The 19,143-nt window shown below is 39.9% G+C and overlaps 1 protein-coding gene across 2 annotated transcripts in view; it reads left to right on the top strand.

Moving 5' to 3' along the window:
- lmx1bb (LIM homeobox transcription factor 1, beta b) overlaps window positions 1–19,143 on the top strand; it is a 78,664-nt gene that overhangs the window by 50,380 nt on the left and 9,141 nt on the right. For both annotated transcript variants that reach the window (XM_066644572.1, XM_066644573.1), the window contains exon 4: window positions 17,087–17,319. In XM_066644572.1, coding sequence (XP_066500669.1) covers window positions 17,087–17,319 — 233 coding nt within the window. The remainder of the gene's footprint in view (window positions 1–17,086; window positions 17,320–19,143) is intronic.

Here is a 19,143-nt window from a genome sequence, read left to right as displayed (position 1 = left end):
ATATTTTTTAAGTTACAAAGTCCAAATTCTATGGAACTCTTACCACTTTAAAGGGAATATTTCAGTTAATTTCAAGTAATCTTTCTGAACTAATCTGCTTCATACCTTTTCATGGTTAATTGGAGTAGAAAGTAGTTCTCCTATATGCTTATAATAAAAACCAGTGGTACATTGGCTTCTACTATAACAAAGATGGCCTGTCATTCTAAAAAAAATATGATGAGAACTGTTGAAATCATTGCCTGTGGTAACGAAGCATGCCGTAGAGATTTGGGAACTAGTAAGATAAAGTCACATATGCTTGTTTAAAATCATAAACATTTTTTATAATTAATTAATTTCTTTATTTATTTATTGTACGTTTCTTTACTGAGTTTCTGTCCTTTGTGAACAGTCTACCACTGCACGTGTCCTAGTCTTCCCTAGTCTTGCTCTCACTCTTTCACATACCAGAGTAGTTGAGGGCCATCTCCACATCTGACCCTGTTCTCTGGAGCCTGAAGATGGGCTTTCAATCCCAGCCAGCTCTCCTACAAACCTGGAGCCTGACCAAGCAGCCAAGCTCTCGACCAAGGGAGAGACTCAACTCCCCTCACTTCATGAATCATGAATCGGTCACTTAAAGCATTTTTTGACCGTCTCAATCGCTAGCACCTGCTGCTTAAGCAATGTACAAAGGTGAAAGTGAATTCATCTTTTTTTTTTTCTTGTGGGTGTACCATTTTGGCAGAAATAGCTGTAGTGTATAGGTGGTCCTTTATCAGAGCAGGAGAATGTACTTCCACTGTGTGTGTGTGTGTGTGTGTGTGTGTTTGTATTAGGAGAGAGAGAGAGAGAGCAAGAGAGAAACCCTGTCTTTCGCGCATTCCAGCATGGCTCTGCTCTCCCAGGCCCCCCTTCATTTTTATGCCACTGTTTCCATGGTGACACACACACACACACACACACACACACATACACACACACACACATTTTGCACCAGGCCTTCACACTGCAGACATCTTTGTTTGGCTAGTGTAACTCCATGGCACAATGAAAGACGCTTTTCAGCACAACACCTCCTAATCTGGGATTGAGCTCTTTGAAGGGAGCTGCTGATCACAAATTCAAATATAGTTACCGTATGCTAATCTGGTTGGTAATCCCCAGCCTTTCACTCTTAAAACATCCTGTGAACAAAAAAAAAAAAGACTTGTTTGTTTTTCATTTTCTCTCTCAGTCTGCCCCCCTCCCCTTTTGTAGCATTCCTCCATGACTTTTTCCTCAATCGTTCCTATGAGGGAACCAGACAGGGTGATATCAACAAATACTTTACTTATTTATTTATTTTAAACCCTTTTAATGAAGGCTCTCTTTTTAATGTAGCAGAAGTTTTATGTAATTATATATATATATATATATATATATATATATATATATATATATATATATATATATATATATGTAGCTTATTAGCATTTTAGCTAAGTTTCAAAATTATTAATTCCCCTTTCTGTAATGTTCAGATTTGGAAATGAGCTGCAGACTTGATATTTTAACTGATTTTGTGATGTCACAACAAGAAGCAAATGTACATATACATATAAATTTATATTTGATTTATTTTATTTATTTATTTATTTTGGTTGTCTGATTTAGCAAAAGCTAAAGGCCAGAAAGCGAACTAGGTGAACTCTAGTTATTACTCATTTTTATGTTTCCCATTTTCAGTCCCTACGTGATCCTAGTCTTCCAGACACCACTGTGCTAATATTACTAGGTGCTACTAGGTCTTGCATATCCTTCACAGGACAATGTGTGCTTCCCCTCACTGTGCAGCAGAGCTCCTTCTTCAACTCATTCATCACCAGCAGTGCTAATGCCAGCTTGCAAGTGCTGCCATGGCAACGTGATTCTGCACAAAGCAATCTCTAACCAGGCTTTTTAAGAGCATTACTCAGGTTAAATTCTTCAGGGTGTGGGTTTTTCCCCCCCCTCTTTCCTGTTCAGAGCAGGATTCAAGCTTTTACTGTTATAGTAACATATTACCTTTTTCAGTGAGAATGTCTTTGCTAAATGAGAGATAAATATGCTTAAAGTCTTGGTGCCATCATTTGCTTTCCCTAAATTTTTAGGATTAGCTACAGCTGTGTTTATACACCAATTAGCCATGATGATATATTACCATGAACACCTACTTGCTTCTACAATCACTGTCCATTCTCTCTTTGTCTCATTGATTGCTGTGTATTATTTATTTATTCATTTATTTATTTTCCAATTTTACCCTGTTCTTAAATGATCATGCAGTACCACAACAGAGGATCATTCTCAGCGCTGCAGCAACACTGACATGTTGGTGGGGTGTTATTGTGTGTTGTGCTGCTATGAGTGGATCAGACACAGCAGTGCAGCTGGAGTTTTTACACACTGTGTCCCCAGTCTATTAGATACACCTACCTCGTTTATCCACCTTGTGGAAGTAAATATACAGTAGCTCATCTGTTACTGTGCAGTTTGTGTTGACCATCCTCTAGTCTTCTGCCCACAGGATGCTGCTGGCTGGATATTTTTGGTTGAGGGACCATTTTCAGTCCAGCAATGACACTGAGGGGTTTTAAAGCTCCAGCAGCAATGCTGTGTCTGATCCACTTGTACCAGCACAACACACCATAAGACACCACCACCATGTCCGTGTCTCTGCAGCGCTGAGAATGATCACAACGCAAATCATAGCTGCTTTGAAGGGAAGCTGTGGGGGTCCTGACCATTAAAGAAGAGGGTGAAAGGGGGCAAACAAAGTGTGCAAAACAACAGAAGGACTTCAGTCTGAAATTGTAGAACAACAAAGTGCTCCTCTGTGGACAGTAGAGCTGAGAATTTGAAGGAATGGACAACGAGGGTAGAAATAAGAAGGTCGTCATAATATTATGGCTGATTTGTGTATATGTTTAGTGCAGCAGACTGGTTTAGTTTTTTCTGCTCTGTGTATGGTTCTCTCTCTCTCTCTCTCTCTCTCTCTCTCTCTCTCTCTCTCTCTCTCTCTCTCTCTCATACACTCTCTCACTCCCCTGCCCCAGGAGCTGACATGGGCCTCTTCAGCAGCTCTTCACGGGGTCAAGAGAGTGGCTGTTGACTTTATAACTCTAGCGAGCCTGCCGTTTCACAGCTAGCTACCGACTTTAAACAGGTCTATTAAATGGGCATTCGCCACTTCTTAGCCAGACAGCGACAAGACAGCCAAGGAAGGGGGTCCACCGGTTTGGAATGTGCTTGTCAAGGCTGCTGAAATATACCTCGCTAAAGAGGGCTGCTATTACAGAGCAGGGAGATGTGGATAAAGTGCAAGCTGACTTTTACCGCCATATATTCTTTCTCTCTTTATTGTTTTCCTCTTAATAGTCATCTAGCATGTCAAGCCTCTGTTATAGCTTACATTGAATTTATATGACGGAGTCACTGGTTGCTGTCAGGCTTAGGCTTGTATAACAGGGATGAAGATTAAAAGCAGGAATATTGGCTAGTAATCTCACATTTTTTCTCAATCTACTGTGGCAATAGCCAAAACACATATTGTATTTAGGATTATCATAGTTGTAGCATGTACTCGGAATCTGAATATGAAAAGTTTGGTCTTAAAAATGAAAGACAAATGTGTACGTAAGTTTTAAAGGGTTTTATTGTGTGTGTGTGTGTGTGTGTGTAGTGTATAACTGGAATTTTAAACTCAAACATTCTGCTCTTTTATCATTTTCTGGTAATTAACCTATTATTAAAAAAATAAATAAATGTAAGTATTAATTAAGTCTTAATTCACTATATTTAAAATCACATCAAAATCACCATTTTTAAATCATCTAAACCCAAACTCACACATACTTTTGTATACAATATTATCCCCAGAACAAATCGATACACATGTTTTTACAGTGCTTTTCTCCTCAATAGAACTCTACTTGCGTATGATTTTCAAACTGCTTACACTATGCTACAGAGCAGGCAAAGGTTTGAATATTGAATTACAATTATACATTACACAGAATAATAATGATAATAATAAAAAGGTTTAAAACTTGTTTGTACACCTAATACAGTTTTCACTCAACACATTTCATTTAAAATCACATGTATCTACACTTTCAGAAAAATGTTCACTGTGGTGTTTTTTGGTAGGGAACATAATTGTACCATATTCTAAATTATTTGTACATTTTTAGGTTGTATAGATTTCATATGCACCATTTCATCACCAGGACTTTTTTTTTGATTTGTTTATTTTACATGGTTCATTTATGAAGGGTGGCAAATATTCACCTCTCTTTCTGGAGAAGAGAATGCAATTTACCTTTAGGGAACACAACTGGACTTTAACACTGCAATTGTACATTGGACCGGTGTGATAACTAGGGGAATTCCAAAGGATCCCTTTTGTCACCTTTTACGTTTGAGAAGTTAAATGTAGGTAAAGACTGTTGCAATATGCAAAAAAAGAAATATGCAGGATTATAATAATAACGTATTAAACCTGTAGGTTGGCATGGCAAGTAGAGAGAAGTTTTACTCCACTCTCTTAAAAAGAAAGGTTTCAAACGCTCTTTTTTTTCATCTAGCTAAATCCCCATAGTGTAAACAAATCCCCTACCTTAGCGAGCTAGCATGCAAATAATGGCAGGGTCATCTCTGCTAATTAAAACTTGGGTAAACACTCCTCCTCTCTCAAATATCACTAAAGGCAGGGAGGAAGGGCACACAAACACACACAAGCTTTTCTCCAGCCTCTCATCTCTCTCTCTCTCTCTGTAATCCACTATCTATTCATCCAGGGTAAACTCCTCAAGATGGGCAGGGCATGGTTGTGGTTGGAGAGGGGCAGGCTCCTCTGGCCTCTGTATGGAGCTGAGGAATTTTTCATTAGTGAACAGCTGGGTCACAAGTGGCCCCAAAGCCATCTTAATATTGTGTGGGCCTACAGATTACGCCCCGCTGAAAAGGAGCCAACACGTGATGTTCTTCACCGGATCTCGCCTTTGCATATTTGCAGAGCCCTCGCTGAAGAACACCTAATATTACTGTTTGTTTTATTTCTTAGACGAAGGCCCTTAAGGGGTCAATAGTAATTATGAAGCCCCTCGCTCCAAATGTTGCTTTTTAACCGATTCTGTGCTGGAGACCCCTTTTCTCATAATGTGGAGCATTTTTTTTACGTACTACATGATTATTATATCACAAAATCATGGTTCTCTTGTCTTTATAATTCTGTAGCATTTCACAACAAACAACAACGTTCAGTTACCACTGTTGTCATTTTGCCTGGTGCATGAGCTAAACCGGAATCGATGAGGTCTGAACAGTGTCCTGTTTATTAGCCTAATTATCTGTAGGAGTGGCTAATAGCATCATTTAAGAATATTATTCTCATTTTAAGCATCTCTGGCTTTTTCAAAATGACCCTGTCAGACAGGTATGTCTGCTTAAGCCTCCGGTTGTAAGCAAAGTACCAAAAAGAATGTCTGTTAGGCCTCATTTAGATTGACTTGGAAGGGTCAGCCTAAGAGTTATTAGCATTATAAAACAGGTACGGTATATGTGTGTTCTTAGTCTTTTGAAATGTCCTTTGTTTTTGCCTTTATTTCAGTCTCTCTCCATGGCAGAGTACCCTTTTTGCTTTTAGTTATTTCATGTTTTTTTTTTTTTTCGGAGTTTTTCCATCTCGCTCTCTCTCTCCATCTGTGCTTGAGTCAGATACACTCTTATTTGCAGTGCACATGTTGTAAAGATGTCTGGTCTCCAGCAGGGCGGCAGAGGAGATGGGCATTAGCACAGGGTTTGGGTTTCGGGGCTGGAGGGAGGGTGATGAGAAGCAGAGCAGGCCGCGGAAAGCCGCCTATAACTCACGCTCCTCTGCCTCATTTACACAGCAGCACGCTCCACTGTGTTAGAATAAATGTGTCAGTGATTGAGTGATTCATATACGGCAGCCGTACAGGAGCTGCCAAGACTGAAGAAAAGGGTTGAATTTGAGGAGAAAGGAAGGCAGTGAATTTAGAGTTTTGAGTTTAAGTGCTGTGTGTCACATTTCTGGGGATGCACAATGGTATCTGAGATATATCAGTATCAGCAGATATTTGCTGTTATATATTTGGAATTTGGAAGCCTGCACAAACTAAAGGAACTCTATGTAGTAATTTTATCTTAAAATTTCAGCTTCAAAATGGTTGTGATATTTCACTGACATGTTACAGGGGGAATATAGCCTCTGTTGTTGCTAATCCAGGCACAGCACTGTAGAAACTGCACTATATACAGTAGCTTTTGGATGAGAGCAGGAAACCACCCCGCTCACCTCATCTCTCCCTTGATCTTAGGACCTTTCTGTAAAAGTGATTTACACCCTGCAACTGTAGGGGGGGAGTCCAGGGGCACACACACACACACACACCAAATCTTACCTAGTGTTCCTTTAATGGTACATTTCTATGTTGTTGAAGCTAAAGTTGCTCCCAATATTTACATTTCATTAATGAGTATTTATTGACATATATTTCTGTAGATATGTACATGGGATTATATTAGATATCTTGGCATAAGCTAGAAATGTTTATTCTGGTGCATTTCTTTTTATTATTATTATTATTATTATTAATTCATTTAAAATGTTGTATATTCTAAATTCTTTTTTTTCCCATGATATCAACCTCTAAAATCAGCACTGTTCACACTGTGGGTATGAATATCATAAATTAATTTATTTTCTGTCTTTATTTATTTTTTACACCAATCTGAAACCATTTTCATTAATAATATAATAATATAAACTGATGTGGGAAAAATAGAGCTTTATTCCCATAGTCCCTCTTTCCCTCTCTCTCTCCTCCCTCTTGTCTCCCTCTCTTTCACCTAGAGTGAGTGGCATTGCTGTCACTTGGTACATAGGAACAAGCGTGCAGCATTGAGTGTCCTCTCTGGAGAAGTCCAGCTGATCAAACACACAGTGTGTACCTGTCAGTGTGATCTGCCCACTCAACTGTGTGCTCAAAGCTCCAGGCACTGGCACTGCTGCTTCTTTCAGAGCTTAACTTTGCCCTTTCAACTTTCATCCTTCTATCTCTGTCTCCAAGCAGTGTAGCCTTCGATCTGTATAAACCTGGAGAATGTGTGTGTGCTGTTTGAGAGATGCTGGGCAATGTGATTTGTTACTGCTTCACTCTCACATGCGTGATTTGAAAGTATCATAGGAAATAAATTTTGCTCATCTTTAAAAGAAGAAAGTCTTGTTGTAGTGCAGGAAAGCTTGATTTGTGTTCGCAAAGCAGGTCACTGTTTCACTTGGCTCTGTTGCCTGGAAAAAGGTGCGAAGGCATGTTTGGAATATGATACTAAACAATATCTCATCCTTGTTTATGAACTATCAAGAATTCTATCGTTTCACTCCTGCAGACAGCCTAGCATTGCTTTTTCCAATTATTTATTTATCATTAACAACTGAAAGAATTAAGAACAAACAAACAGACAAGCAAATAGACAAAAAAGAATTTAATAAGTGGTTACTACCTTGGAAGACTCCTTCTTTATCTTTTAATATAAGAGTTCGTTGTTCCAGTTGTAATGTTTCATTCAAGATTTTTCTGAACAGATCGCGGATTCCAGTTAAGTAAGATGCATTTCTTTGCTATATATGATATCATGCCAAGCCTCCTAAGGAGGATAGGGTCCAAGGTCCTATCCAGATCAGTACCAAACAGGTATCGTATAGGTGTAAAATCTACCACAATTTCCAGAGCCTTGACAGTCAAGTTGTGTATAACTTTCCAAAAGTATTTTAATTCTCTACAATTCCAAAACACATGAATAATTGAACCAGTTACATATATGAGATGTGTTTGGAAACATCTTGCTTAGATGGACTGGAGTAAGATACATCCTATGCATAAAGGTATAATTCTGTTTAATTATTTTATTACATAACGATGAAGTAAAAACATTTCGACACACATTGTCCCATTGATCATCAGTAAAAGTGCAGCCCAAATCTTTTTGCCATACATTTATAAGTCAGATTAAGGAGGAGTTATAACTATCTAACAAAGTACTTTAAGTCAAAGGGATTTTCCCCTTCAATGATATAGAATTTAGGCCGTTTTTACAGTTTGTGATTTAGGGCAATGAGAGTGTCCAGCTTCATCCACTCAGTTCTATGTTAGAAGAGCACACTAGAATACAGTAGGCACTGTAAATAACTCCTCATTTATTTTAATATCAAAATACCCATAAAGTATGAATAATACATTTTTAAGCAACAACATCTGTTTTTTGGGAAAAATGTACACAGAAGCCAACACAATGAAGTACAACTAAATATATAACAACTAAATCATATTTTGTGTGTGTGTACTGCTTTTCTTTTATTCTTTTATTACACTGTTGATAGAGTTAATGATGGTAATATTAGAAGCTGATGTTTCCCTATTTCAAAAACCTTAAGTACTATTAACTTAAACTGGCCTGGTCTGTTTTTGACAATGAGTGACAGTGTAACTGGCCATGTTTTTTCTGACTCTCTATATATCTTTATTGGCCATATTCTAAGTTGTTTTCCTGAGATGGACCGAAAAAACCTCAGAGGAGGTCACATTTGCGACAACTGACAATGCTCTTGTGTGGTCTTATGAAGCGAAGTAGCAGCTGTCACCTTCTACAGCCGAACAGCAATACATTATTATTGTGTAACTGGCATATTTGTCATCCTTAATGCAGGAGAAAGTATAGTGATGAGCAATAAAAGACATCATTCATAAGTAGACAATACCCATGGCATAAAATGCTGTTCAGTAATAAATTGCTTGGTGTCAGACAAATATGACTAAGTGTCCCTGTAGCAATGCAGCTGTTTGTATTAATACCTAAGAATAATAATAATAAAAAAAAATAGTCTGAAGACAATTGTGTCATAGAATGCGCAAACCTGTAGAGACAAAGCCCCAGTACTGAACCCGTCACAGAGAAAGAGATGGTCTGAGGATGTTCTCCACAGAGATGATGACTCACAGAGCTTTAGATCACATTGCGTGAGCCGCCAGGGACGTCACCACCATCTCTAGATCTCAGGGAACTGTGGATGTGTGTAATTTGGTTGATCGTTCTCCAACGTGTGGAGGGCGACAGAGTGAGGTATGAGAAGTGTCTTCTGAGATCCTTCCTTGGCGTTTCTCAAGAGGGACCTCGCGAATGGGAGCCCTGAGATTGTTTTGACGGAGTTGGCACCTCTGGGCTATTAGTGATGGTGCACATTCCGGTCTCTAATGTGTTTTACTTTTACCTGCTGGGAGTTTAATTAAAAAACAAAGTGCCTCAATTTAAAGCTCATTACTATGCTAATTTAGTAAAGAGGGGGAGGTGATTAAGCTGCTCTTAGAGTTGACTTGAGCTTGCCCCAGGGAGCACGGAGAAGACATGGCAACTCTTTATTTGCCTTCATTAGTTCACACTGTAATCTCTAGCACAGCAAAGAGAAATGCTGATACTAGGCATTAATGGAGGCCCATTTTCCTTATGGATTATTAAAGAGAACTTCTTTGCTTTAATTAATATCGTATCTTTTTTTTTTGCTTGAATGAAACAGCATTTCTTAGAGTATGGTTAAACTTTTAGGACTTTAGTTATGATATACTGCATTTATTAGCTCCTCGACGACTCAAAAACTTACAGTATGCAGAGCAGAGTGTAGGCATAGGTCGTTCTTATTATACTTGGGCCTTATAACATAAAGAACAGTGCTTGAATGCTTGAAGTCTTATTTACAGTTAAACCTTTAGTGCTCTAAATTGTACAGTACATTGGTAATGCCCAGGGCAGTGTTAATTTTGGCAGATGATTTTTCGTCCATTATAAAATTTGTATTAGGTTTAATCTCATTTTAATCATGTAATTATTGAGGCGGCACGGTGGCGCAGCAGGTAGTGTCGCAGTCACACAGCTCCAGGGTACTGGGATTGTGGGTTCAAGTCCCGCTCCGGGTGACTGTCTGTGAGGAGTTTGGTGTGTTCTCCCCCGTGTCCGTGTGGGTTTCCTCTGGGTGCTCCGGTTTCCTCCCACAGTCCAAAAACACACGTTGGTAGGTGGATTGACAACTAAAATGTGTCCATAGGTGTGTGTGTGTGTGAATGTGTCACCAGTGAAGGACTGGCTCATCCTCCAAGATGTGATCCCTCCCACCTTGTGCCCAGTGATTCTGGGTAGGCTCTGGACACACTGCGACCCTGAACTGGATAGTCCATTAAATAATAATAAAAATTATGCCTAATTGTCACATATTTTTAAAAGTGTACTATTTAAAAGCTATTGTATATTACTACATTTGTAAAACAATGGCTTAAAAGTTATGTTACATTTCAAAGAACGTTTATATCCAAAATTATGGAAGGAATGTATCCACTTTATTTCTTCAAATATATTTTGCATTTGTGCGCTGCAAACTGAGACGAGCTTGAAGAAATGCTTCTTTGGGAGTTGACGATTCTTCACTATTCAGCATCGTTGCCCTAACAACAGTGAACAGACAGAGCTTTTTTCCTGGTTATATTTCTTTGGGATTTTCTGTTTTTAAATCAGAAATAATGGGTAATTTTTTACTTTTTTAAATTTTTTTGTAGATGAAAAGTGCAAAAAATGTAATCATATTCAGATTAATGTTCTTATTTAGTTCTCATCATAATTAATTTCATTAAATTAATACTGGCAACCACAAATAGAAAACAGGCAAGAAATTTGGGTTGCATTTGTTAGGAACAGATCATATGGGCCTCAAATGTTCTCCTGAAACGGAACCTTAATTTTGAAAATCCCCATCATCCTCTTCCCCAAGGGCTTTACTGTAAGACCCTCTGTCCAAGCAGCTTTGCCATCTCACATGGATCCCAGATCCATGGCGTAGCTGTGAATCAGCCCTAAATCTGCTCCTTCTCTCCCCACCCTGGCTAGGGAATCGTCTCCCTGCTCAGACTGCTCACAATGCCTCTCCTCTGTATGGGTTGGTATCCAGGAGATGGCCTGGCTGGGCCTCTGTGTTGCTGCTGAGCTTGGGACAGAAAGGTCATGGAAGCCACGTAGTCTGTAAATCAGTGACACTGCCCTGACCAGTAGCTCGGCCGGTTCCCTTAGCAGCGTCCCACAGCCTCTCCAAGACCCGGCCTCCAGGCACCTTATCGCTTATGGCTTTATGACTGACATGCTCCAAACTCCAAGCCAGAGGATGGGTGGGGGGGGGGCTGAAGCCAGAGGGACCGTCTTCAAAGTGATGGTTTACAGCTGTTTTCCTGAGTAATCCTCATCCTTCTCTGAGTCTTTCTCTCTCACTTTGATGAAGATGTGGTGACATAAGAAGCCATTCTGCTGTAAATTGTTATGGGCCTTTTTTTTCCCCCAACCCCTCCACCCTCTCTTATGCGTGTTCAGCAGAAAGCAAGAGAGGAGAATAGGTGGGGTGAAGAGCATGTGTTTGCTAAATGTACGGCCATTATCCAGGCCTAAACTCCCCCACACCTCTCTCCCTCCTCCAGGCTCGTCTTTTATCTCCCCTGGGCCTGTGATCCTTATCGCCGAGGCTGAGGCATTGAGAGGAAGGCCTTTCGTGGTGGGGAAATCATTGGCAACATGTGGTGAAAGCTTTAAGATGTTGTCACACTTTAAGTTGCTCATAATCTGTTCAAAGGGAAGCAGCGCATACTCCTCTGAGCCGGGCTGCTTTCGTGGTTTTTGGCGGAAAAAGTAGGAGAGGATCTAGAAGGTGAGGTCCGAGGCTTTGGCGAGATGGAGCGTTCGCAGCTGCTGCAGACTTAGCCTTTGACTCCCAGGCTGCTGATTTCTTCATCCTGAGAAGCCTGTCAAAAAATGTGTTTTCTCCGGTACACCATGGGAAACGTCTCATGTCACTAAAACAGGAACACAGAAAGTCTTGCTTTATCTGTGCTTTTGAAATCCTGTACTGAAATTTTTATTCTCATTCCCATTTATCCTAATGTTTCAGAATTTTAGCTTCACTGATGTATGATGCTAGTAGATTAGCTATTTACTCAGAGCTCCAACACACTTGTTGCTCAATAATTCTGCAGGAATATATTCACCTGGGTGGGAAAAAAATAAGTCCCAATGTGGGTGAGCGCAAACGCTTTGAGTTGATGAGCAATTATGTGTGCGGCTGAGCGACTGGAAGCAGATAATTATCTCCCGGGGAGCTTTCCCGAAGTTATCTCTGGGGATTATCTCAGATTCTACTCATGGGGTGCAGGTCTAGTAGGGCCTGAATCAATATTGGTGCTGTGCTGCCTGAATTGCATCTGTTGATCCAAACGCAAGGGTCTTATCTGCTAATCTGTGCGCACTGGTATTGGGAGGGGAGCATACAGCCCCAGTGCAAACTAATGCAATGTGTGTTAGTCCATGTTCCTCCCCCGTTCCTCTCTTCATCCAGTGTTTTCTCCCTTTTGTCTCCTTTTCAGTTTTCGGTTCTGCTCAGATGAGGTATCTATTTCCAGGTGGTTGCTAGATTTTACGTGTAGACTATTCTTATAAGTGAAGCGCAGGACGCTTGTAAACTTTCAAGTGTCTTCTCACTTGCAAATCCCATTTTTAAAAAATATGTCTTCAAAGTTTCTTCAAAAGAACTCCGGCACCTCTTCAGTGCACCATAAATTCAAACTGTAGAGATGCTTTTTGCATAAAAATATTAGAACAATAAAAGAAAGCATAACGCCAAGTTCTTTTCGTACCTTGAGATCAAACAGACCAGAGGTGAGAAGCTGTAAGTTTTTTTTTTTTTTTTGAATACGATCTTATGTTGTGTTTTCAGTAGCAGCGTGTGCCCTTATTGAGTTTGTACAGAGGGGTAGCTTAAAAAGGCCCAGATGTGGGCTTGTGTCCGGCCCCACAGAGCAGCAGCTCCACTGGAGTTCTGCCTTTCTTCTCTCCCTTCTGGCTTTCATCTCAAACCACAGGACAGAAATCTTCTCCAGACCCCGGCACGGCATCTGAGACGGCACTAACATTGTTTATGTCATTGTTTACGACGTTTGCGTTACAGCCATGTCCGTAGTAGCCATGTTAACAGTAGGTCCAGCTTTGCCTTGCGTGGCTTCGCTCCATCACTAGCCCAGGCCCCGGGCTGTTAATCAGGTAATGTTACGGGGGATTGAGTGCGGCGACTCACCCCGGTTGGCCTTCTCCTGCTCACACTGTGGTGTTGTTTTAAAGAGCATTCTTTCGGCGCTGAACTTGGAAAGGTATTAAAGTGGGATTAGGGGCTCCTCCACAATCCAGTGCTTGTGTCATTCACTGGGCCTCTCTCTCTCTTTCTCTCTCTGTCTCTCTCTCTCTCTCTCTCTCTCTCTCTCACTGGCCCCCTGCCTCCACCCTGTTTGATTGTGGCTAGCAATGGGAGTTGAAGTGACTGTGCCTTTCAAAAGGAGGGGGGAAAAAGGGTAGGGTTAAATCCCTACTTCACTGCTCCCTGCTAATTCCCCTTGTTCCTCCAAGAAGGATTTACTTCTGCTGCCAGCCTTGTGAAAGGCTTTCTCTGGCCATCCGAAAAGTTAGCCGTCGCCTTCCTGCCGGGGTGTGGTTGCTATAGCAGGGGCGTCATGCGTGGCTATTCCATCTGAAGTCCTGCTGAGAACATGGAGCGGTTGAGGGGTGGGGGGTGGGGTGAGGGCAACAACAGCCGAAAAAGTCCGGATTAGATTCCAGGACAAAGCCAGGACAGGAAGATTCCAAAAGGAACGAATGGGAATTACAGCAGCAAATATAATGCAAGGTGACAGAGAGGGGAAATAGAAAAATAATGGCTTACAAGATTAGAGTGGGAGAGGAAGAAAGGGGAAGAAGGAGAAAAGAAAGGGATGAAAAAGAATGTTTTCATTTGGATGAGAAAGATCCTGAGAGAGTGGAGCCGAGAGGCGAACGGGCGAATCCAGGAAGAGTCACGAAGCCTCAAAAGGGTCATTTCCTCTCGTCCCTCTGCTATTCCAAGCTTGATCTCTCAGGCAATGATTCTCATCATTGAATAAACATTTGATTTGGAGCTGGGGACTGGATTGTGACAGATTTATCACACCTAAGTCTGACAAGTCCAAAGCGTAATCGGCCAATCTGGCCAACTCCTGTTATGAATGCTCCATTGGAAATCAAAAGAAGGGATGGACAGTTTGGATAAAGCTTTGGTCTCTGATGGATGTTTATTTAGGAGCAAAAAATCATATTTGTTGTGATCAGCCCATTTTTAAAATGTTTCTCAGATGCTATTATACTATATGAGCAATCAATTACCTTAGAAATGCTTTTCAATCTTTGGACCAAATATGACTAGATGAGGGAAGAATGTTATTGTAATATAAAAAAAAATGAATGATGGTTGGTAAAATCAAAAGGGAGTATCCACTAACCCACCAAAACACATCAGTCTAAATGCCAGACTTAAATATCCAAGCAAAATTATGGAGATAATTTCTCTCTCTCTCTCACTGTCTTTGATTCTTGCTGTATCTCGCTCACAGAAACACACACACGCACACACACAATATGCTTACCCATTCATTTCAATATCAGCAGCCAGGTAGCCAAATATATTGTGAACTGCACTGAATTGAATTGTTGACATGCCAAGGCTTTTGATTTTCTCTTAAGGGATTAACATTTTCCATTGTCAAACAATAATCTCCTAAGCTTCTTAATGTTTTGTAATAAATAAAAGATTATCAGCATTCATAAAGCTTGACAATGCCAATATTCATATTGTTGTAATGATAAGCTGTGGCCAATGATCTGTGTTCAGAGAACTTTGCTTGGCCTAGGCTTATACATTAAAAGAGTAAATTGGAATATATTGCATCTTTAATATATGTAAAAAATCAACAATGTGGTCACAACAGAAGATGCCCAGGCTTTATGTGGTCTTAAAATGATTGAATGTGCATGTTTAATTACCTCAAGTGACAGCTCAAAGACAAATATGACGAATACACATGATGGCCACAATGAAAATACACCAGCTATCCTCCAAACATAAATGCAGCTGCCCACCAAGGATGATGTGCCTCTTGCATGGGTTATATCAATATCCCGATCCACATTTTACAAAGCCATTATCATCACAAAGGCTGCTACTGCTGCCCCATGGCCTCATATTTACCCATATTCATCACTGTCGGCCAACCCTGTCCAGCTTCAGCAGATGATGGTGATAGGCTCTCTCTCTCTCTCTCTCTCTCTCTCTCTCTCTCTCTCTCTATCTCTCTCTCACTCTCTCATAGTGCACAATGCCATCAATGCCGAACATAGATATATACAAGCACTGGAGCAGCTGTCCTACCGACCCGTGCAAACAAAAGCAACAGCACTAATAAATCAGCTCTGATGGCTTGGACAGTATCGCACCCTCTGCTTCATCTGCCTGTATGCTTTAGCAGACTTCTCTGGCTGAACGTCTGCAGATGAGACAGGGAGATGATGGCCCTATCTACGTTTCACCGGTTTGAATGAAACAAAAAGATGTTATCCTCAGCTCGCTCTGAGGAAATGAAGACTATGGAGGTGGCTAGGTTTCTGGGGGAACATTAGCAGGGCTTTCTGATTGGAGGGCAAAAGCGAGAGATATAGTTACCTAGCAATAGAAGATAGGTTCGCTAGAGTAGTCATGGAAGTGACATCACTCTTTTTATTTTTTATTTTATATGAAGTGGTTATTGGAGTGTGTTTTGAGGGAGGTTAGCATTTATGTGATAGCCTATCTGTCAGTCTGTTAGCTTATCTAATGAAATGGATAAATATATTACGAATTTTAATGAGCCTATGCTAATATGCTAAATTTTGTTGTGTGTTTTGGGCCATTAATGCCCTGTCTTTGGTCAGTGGCTGAACTCAACATTGCCCTGTTCAGCAAACATATGAGTGAAAAAAATAGAACAATAAATATATATCACAAAACTATAAAATATACTAATACTAGCATGCTAATATTACTGGAGCTGAACTGTTTGGAGTATAATGACTTCAACCTTGCCATACTCAACCAAGAGGCAAATAACAGGGGAAGAATATAAGCTAATAGGCTAAAATAAAAAGCTAATAATACATTCATTCATTCATTCATTCATTATCTGTAAGCGCTTATCCAGTTCAGGGTCGCAGTGGGTCCAGAGCCTACCTGGAATCATTGGGCGCAAGGCGGGAATACACCCTGGAGCTAATAATTCTTAGGTTGAATTCGTTTTTTAAAAAGATTATTCAATTTTATTGTGTCTTGGGTCATTAGCATTTATAGACTGCTTCTGTATTCATAAATTGTTGACTTAAATATCAAATATTTTGATACTAGTGGATTAGGTGAATAATTTACTCCAGATCCAATAAAAGAAAACATTTATTTTCTAGAGACAAGCATTTTATGTATTGTGGTATGCAATATGCACCAGATATCACTTCAGCTTTATTCAGATGCAAGGCACATGTTACGATCCTTTAAGAAATGACTTCCCATTTCAGCCACATTGCCCCTGTGGCAGTGAGGCCTATCTAATCACTGCACAGAATGTGGTAAAGCCAGTGCCCCTTGGTGCTGATTGAGGTTTGCTGGTGCGTTTGGCCTGGGCGGCAAGCTTGCATTTCCTCTGATTGGGCTCTGCTGAGGCGTTGAGGGGTTATCCAGGGTGCTTTAACAGATGAGCCGCTGTCAAAGGGGATCACCCAGGGGCTTAGCCACACACCCCCTGCCCCCTTAATCATAGCACCATGATGGACAACCACACATAGAGACATTCCTCTACACTGCAAACTTAACACGGCCCTCCGATACTTTTTCGTCTGCTACCATGTAGAGATTTGAACAAAACGTAGAGTTCACTTAGCAGTCCTGAAAATGTGTTTACTGTAGACATTTCATTAAAGATAGCAGGGACAAATAACGATACAGTAAGTATTAATACATTCATCTGTTTTCTCTGTGGACTTACAGATGGGTCTCTTGGACAATTAATAGCAGAACACATATGAGTAACCATGACAATCAGTGACCACTATTGCCTTACCACAATTTCTCTCCTATGTTCTTTCTTCTCTTAAGGTTATTTGCAACCAAATGCAGTGGATGTCTGGAGAAGATTGCACCCACAGAGTTTGTGATGCGAGCACTGGAATGTGTGTACCACCTCAATTGCTTCTGCTGCTGTGTGTGTGATCGGCAGCTGCGCAAAGGGGACGAATTTGTGCTGAAGGATGGCCAGCTGCTGTGTAAGAGTGACTATGAGAAAGAGAAGGATCTGCTCGGCTCCGTAAGCCCAGATGACTCTGAGTCAGGTAAAGAAAGTACTATATAAAAGTAAGACCAAATTTGCTGTTTCATTTTGTCCCATACACTGATACGATACATACCCTGATACCCTGAATAAAGAATCACAGATGCAATTTGTTGGTACCTTTTGCTGTCACTGTGGTGGTATCTTTACCACAGGGAACCTAAGTGTACCTTATTCTATAGATTTTAAAATTGTGTTAATTTCATACACCCCATTTCATCTCCAGGACTGCTTTGTCTTATTTTACACAGTTCTATAGTGAAAGATTACAAATATTCACCTCTCCTTCTGGAGAAGAGAATGTAATGTACCTTTAGGGAACACAACTGGACTTTAAAACCACTCTTTTAACCTTAAAAGGTGCATTTACACTGTTTGTACATTTAGAGACCAACAAAGTACCTCTACCGTATCTTTTTTTTTCCTGAGAGTGTATGCTTATCCTCACTTAGAAACACAGATGACCATTAATTATTATTTATTTAAATTGTATGTATATTAATCTATTAGGTGTACAAATACATTTTAAAGCATTTATTGGTTTAATGTGCAGTTTGTGCAAACATTCTCCTGTTTTGTTAGTACTTTTCTTTTTCTTTTATTTGTTTATTTGGTAACAATTGTGTAGTATTACTATGACAATTTTCATTTTTATTTAAAAATAAAACAAAAAACTAAAACAAAACATGAGGTATTAATACGCTATGAACACATTTGCTAACATCAAAATGTAAATAGTCTAAACCAATACACACATGTATATTTAGACACAATATTATCCCAAAGAACAGAGCAAATTTTTGCACCTGCATTTTCAGCAATTTTTCTTTAATGGAACTCATAATGTTTCCAGTGATTAATAAATACGTCTCACTTGCCATTTTCAAACTATTTCATTTTTAGGTTATATTTGTATTTTTTAATACCATAAAATGACAAATGAGAATTTTTGAATTTTTATTACATGTTACATTACAATGCTTTAAAACGTATTTGTACACTTAATATAAAACATAATTGATTATGATTACAGTTGTTATTAATAAACTAACTGAATCACATATATATATATATATATATATATATATATATATATATAATTATCATAAAGGAATTTACTCTGCCCCTATTTAAGTAATCAGCATATAAATGCTTTTATGCTCATCATCATCAGTATTCATCAGTATTGATCCACTTTATGAAGTATTCTGTGCTATGAAATAAGCAGATATAGACTAACTGAGCAGAAACCAAATAGTCTGGTGCCCATATTTAAAGTAGGGGGATTGTGTGGCCATTACAGAGAGAAACCATAGCTTACAGATAGTGTGGTATGGGCGGCCGAGACTGCTGGAAATAATTACTGCAGTGGGTCATTGTGAGTGACAGTGAGGATTTGGGGCCTATTCGGCTGCGGACCTACGCTTCTTATCGGCCCCACTGCTTTTACACCCCCCACCTTGCCTCACTGTAATGAGGCATTTTACCCTGCCTCTCTCTCTCGCTCTCTCCCTCGCTCTCTCTCTCTCTCTCCATATGGCTCTCATTTTTGCCCACACACTCCAATGTCAAGAAATTTGTCAAACGCATCAGAAAGCCTGCATCAACTTTTTGGGATATTTGTCCTACTTCCTTGCTTTGCTCAGCCTGAGTTGAGGGCTGGGGAGAGAGGCTCCTTTCATTTACTAATCCACATTGAGGCCAAGCACAATCACATTTTATATTTATGGCATTTGTCACAATGGTAGGAGGATGTAGCAATAGGAGTCTTGCCCATGGACTCGGGGTTCAAGTTATCCGCTAGTTGACAGGAAGTCACAATGAA

The sequence above is a fragment of the Hoplias malabaricus genome, chromosome 14 (genome assembly GCF_029633855.1).
Source record: "Hoplias malabaricus isolate fHopMal1 chromosome 14, fHopMal1.hap1, whole genome shotgun sequence".
In the NCBI taxonomy this organism is placed as follows: Eukaryota; Metazoa; Chordata; class Actinopteri; order Characiformes; family Erythrinidae; genus Hoplias; species Hoplias malabaricus.
Note: the sequence above shows the minus strand (reverse complement) of the source record. Positions and strands in the feature narration are given on the sequence as shown.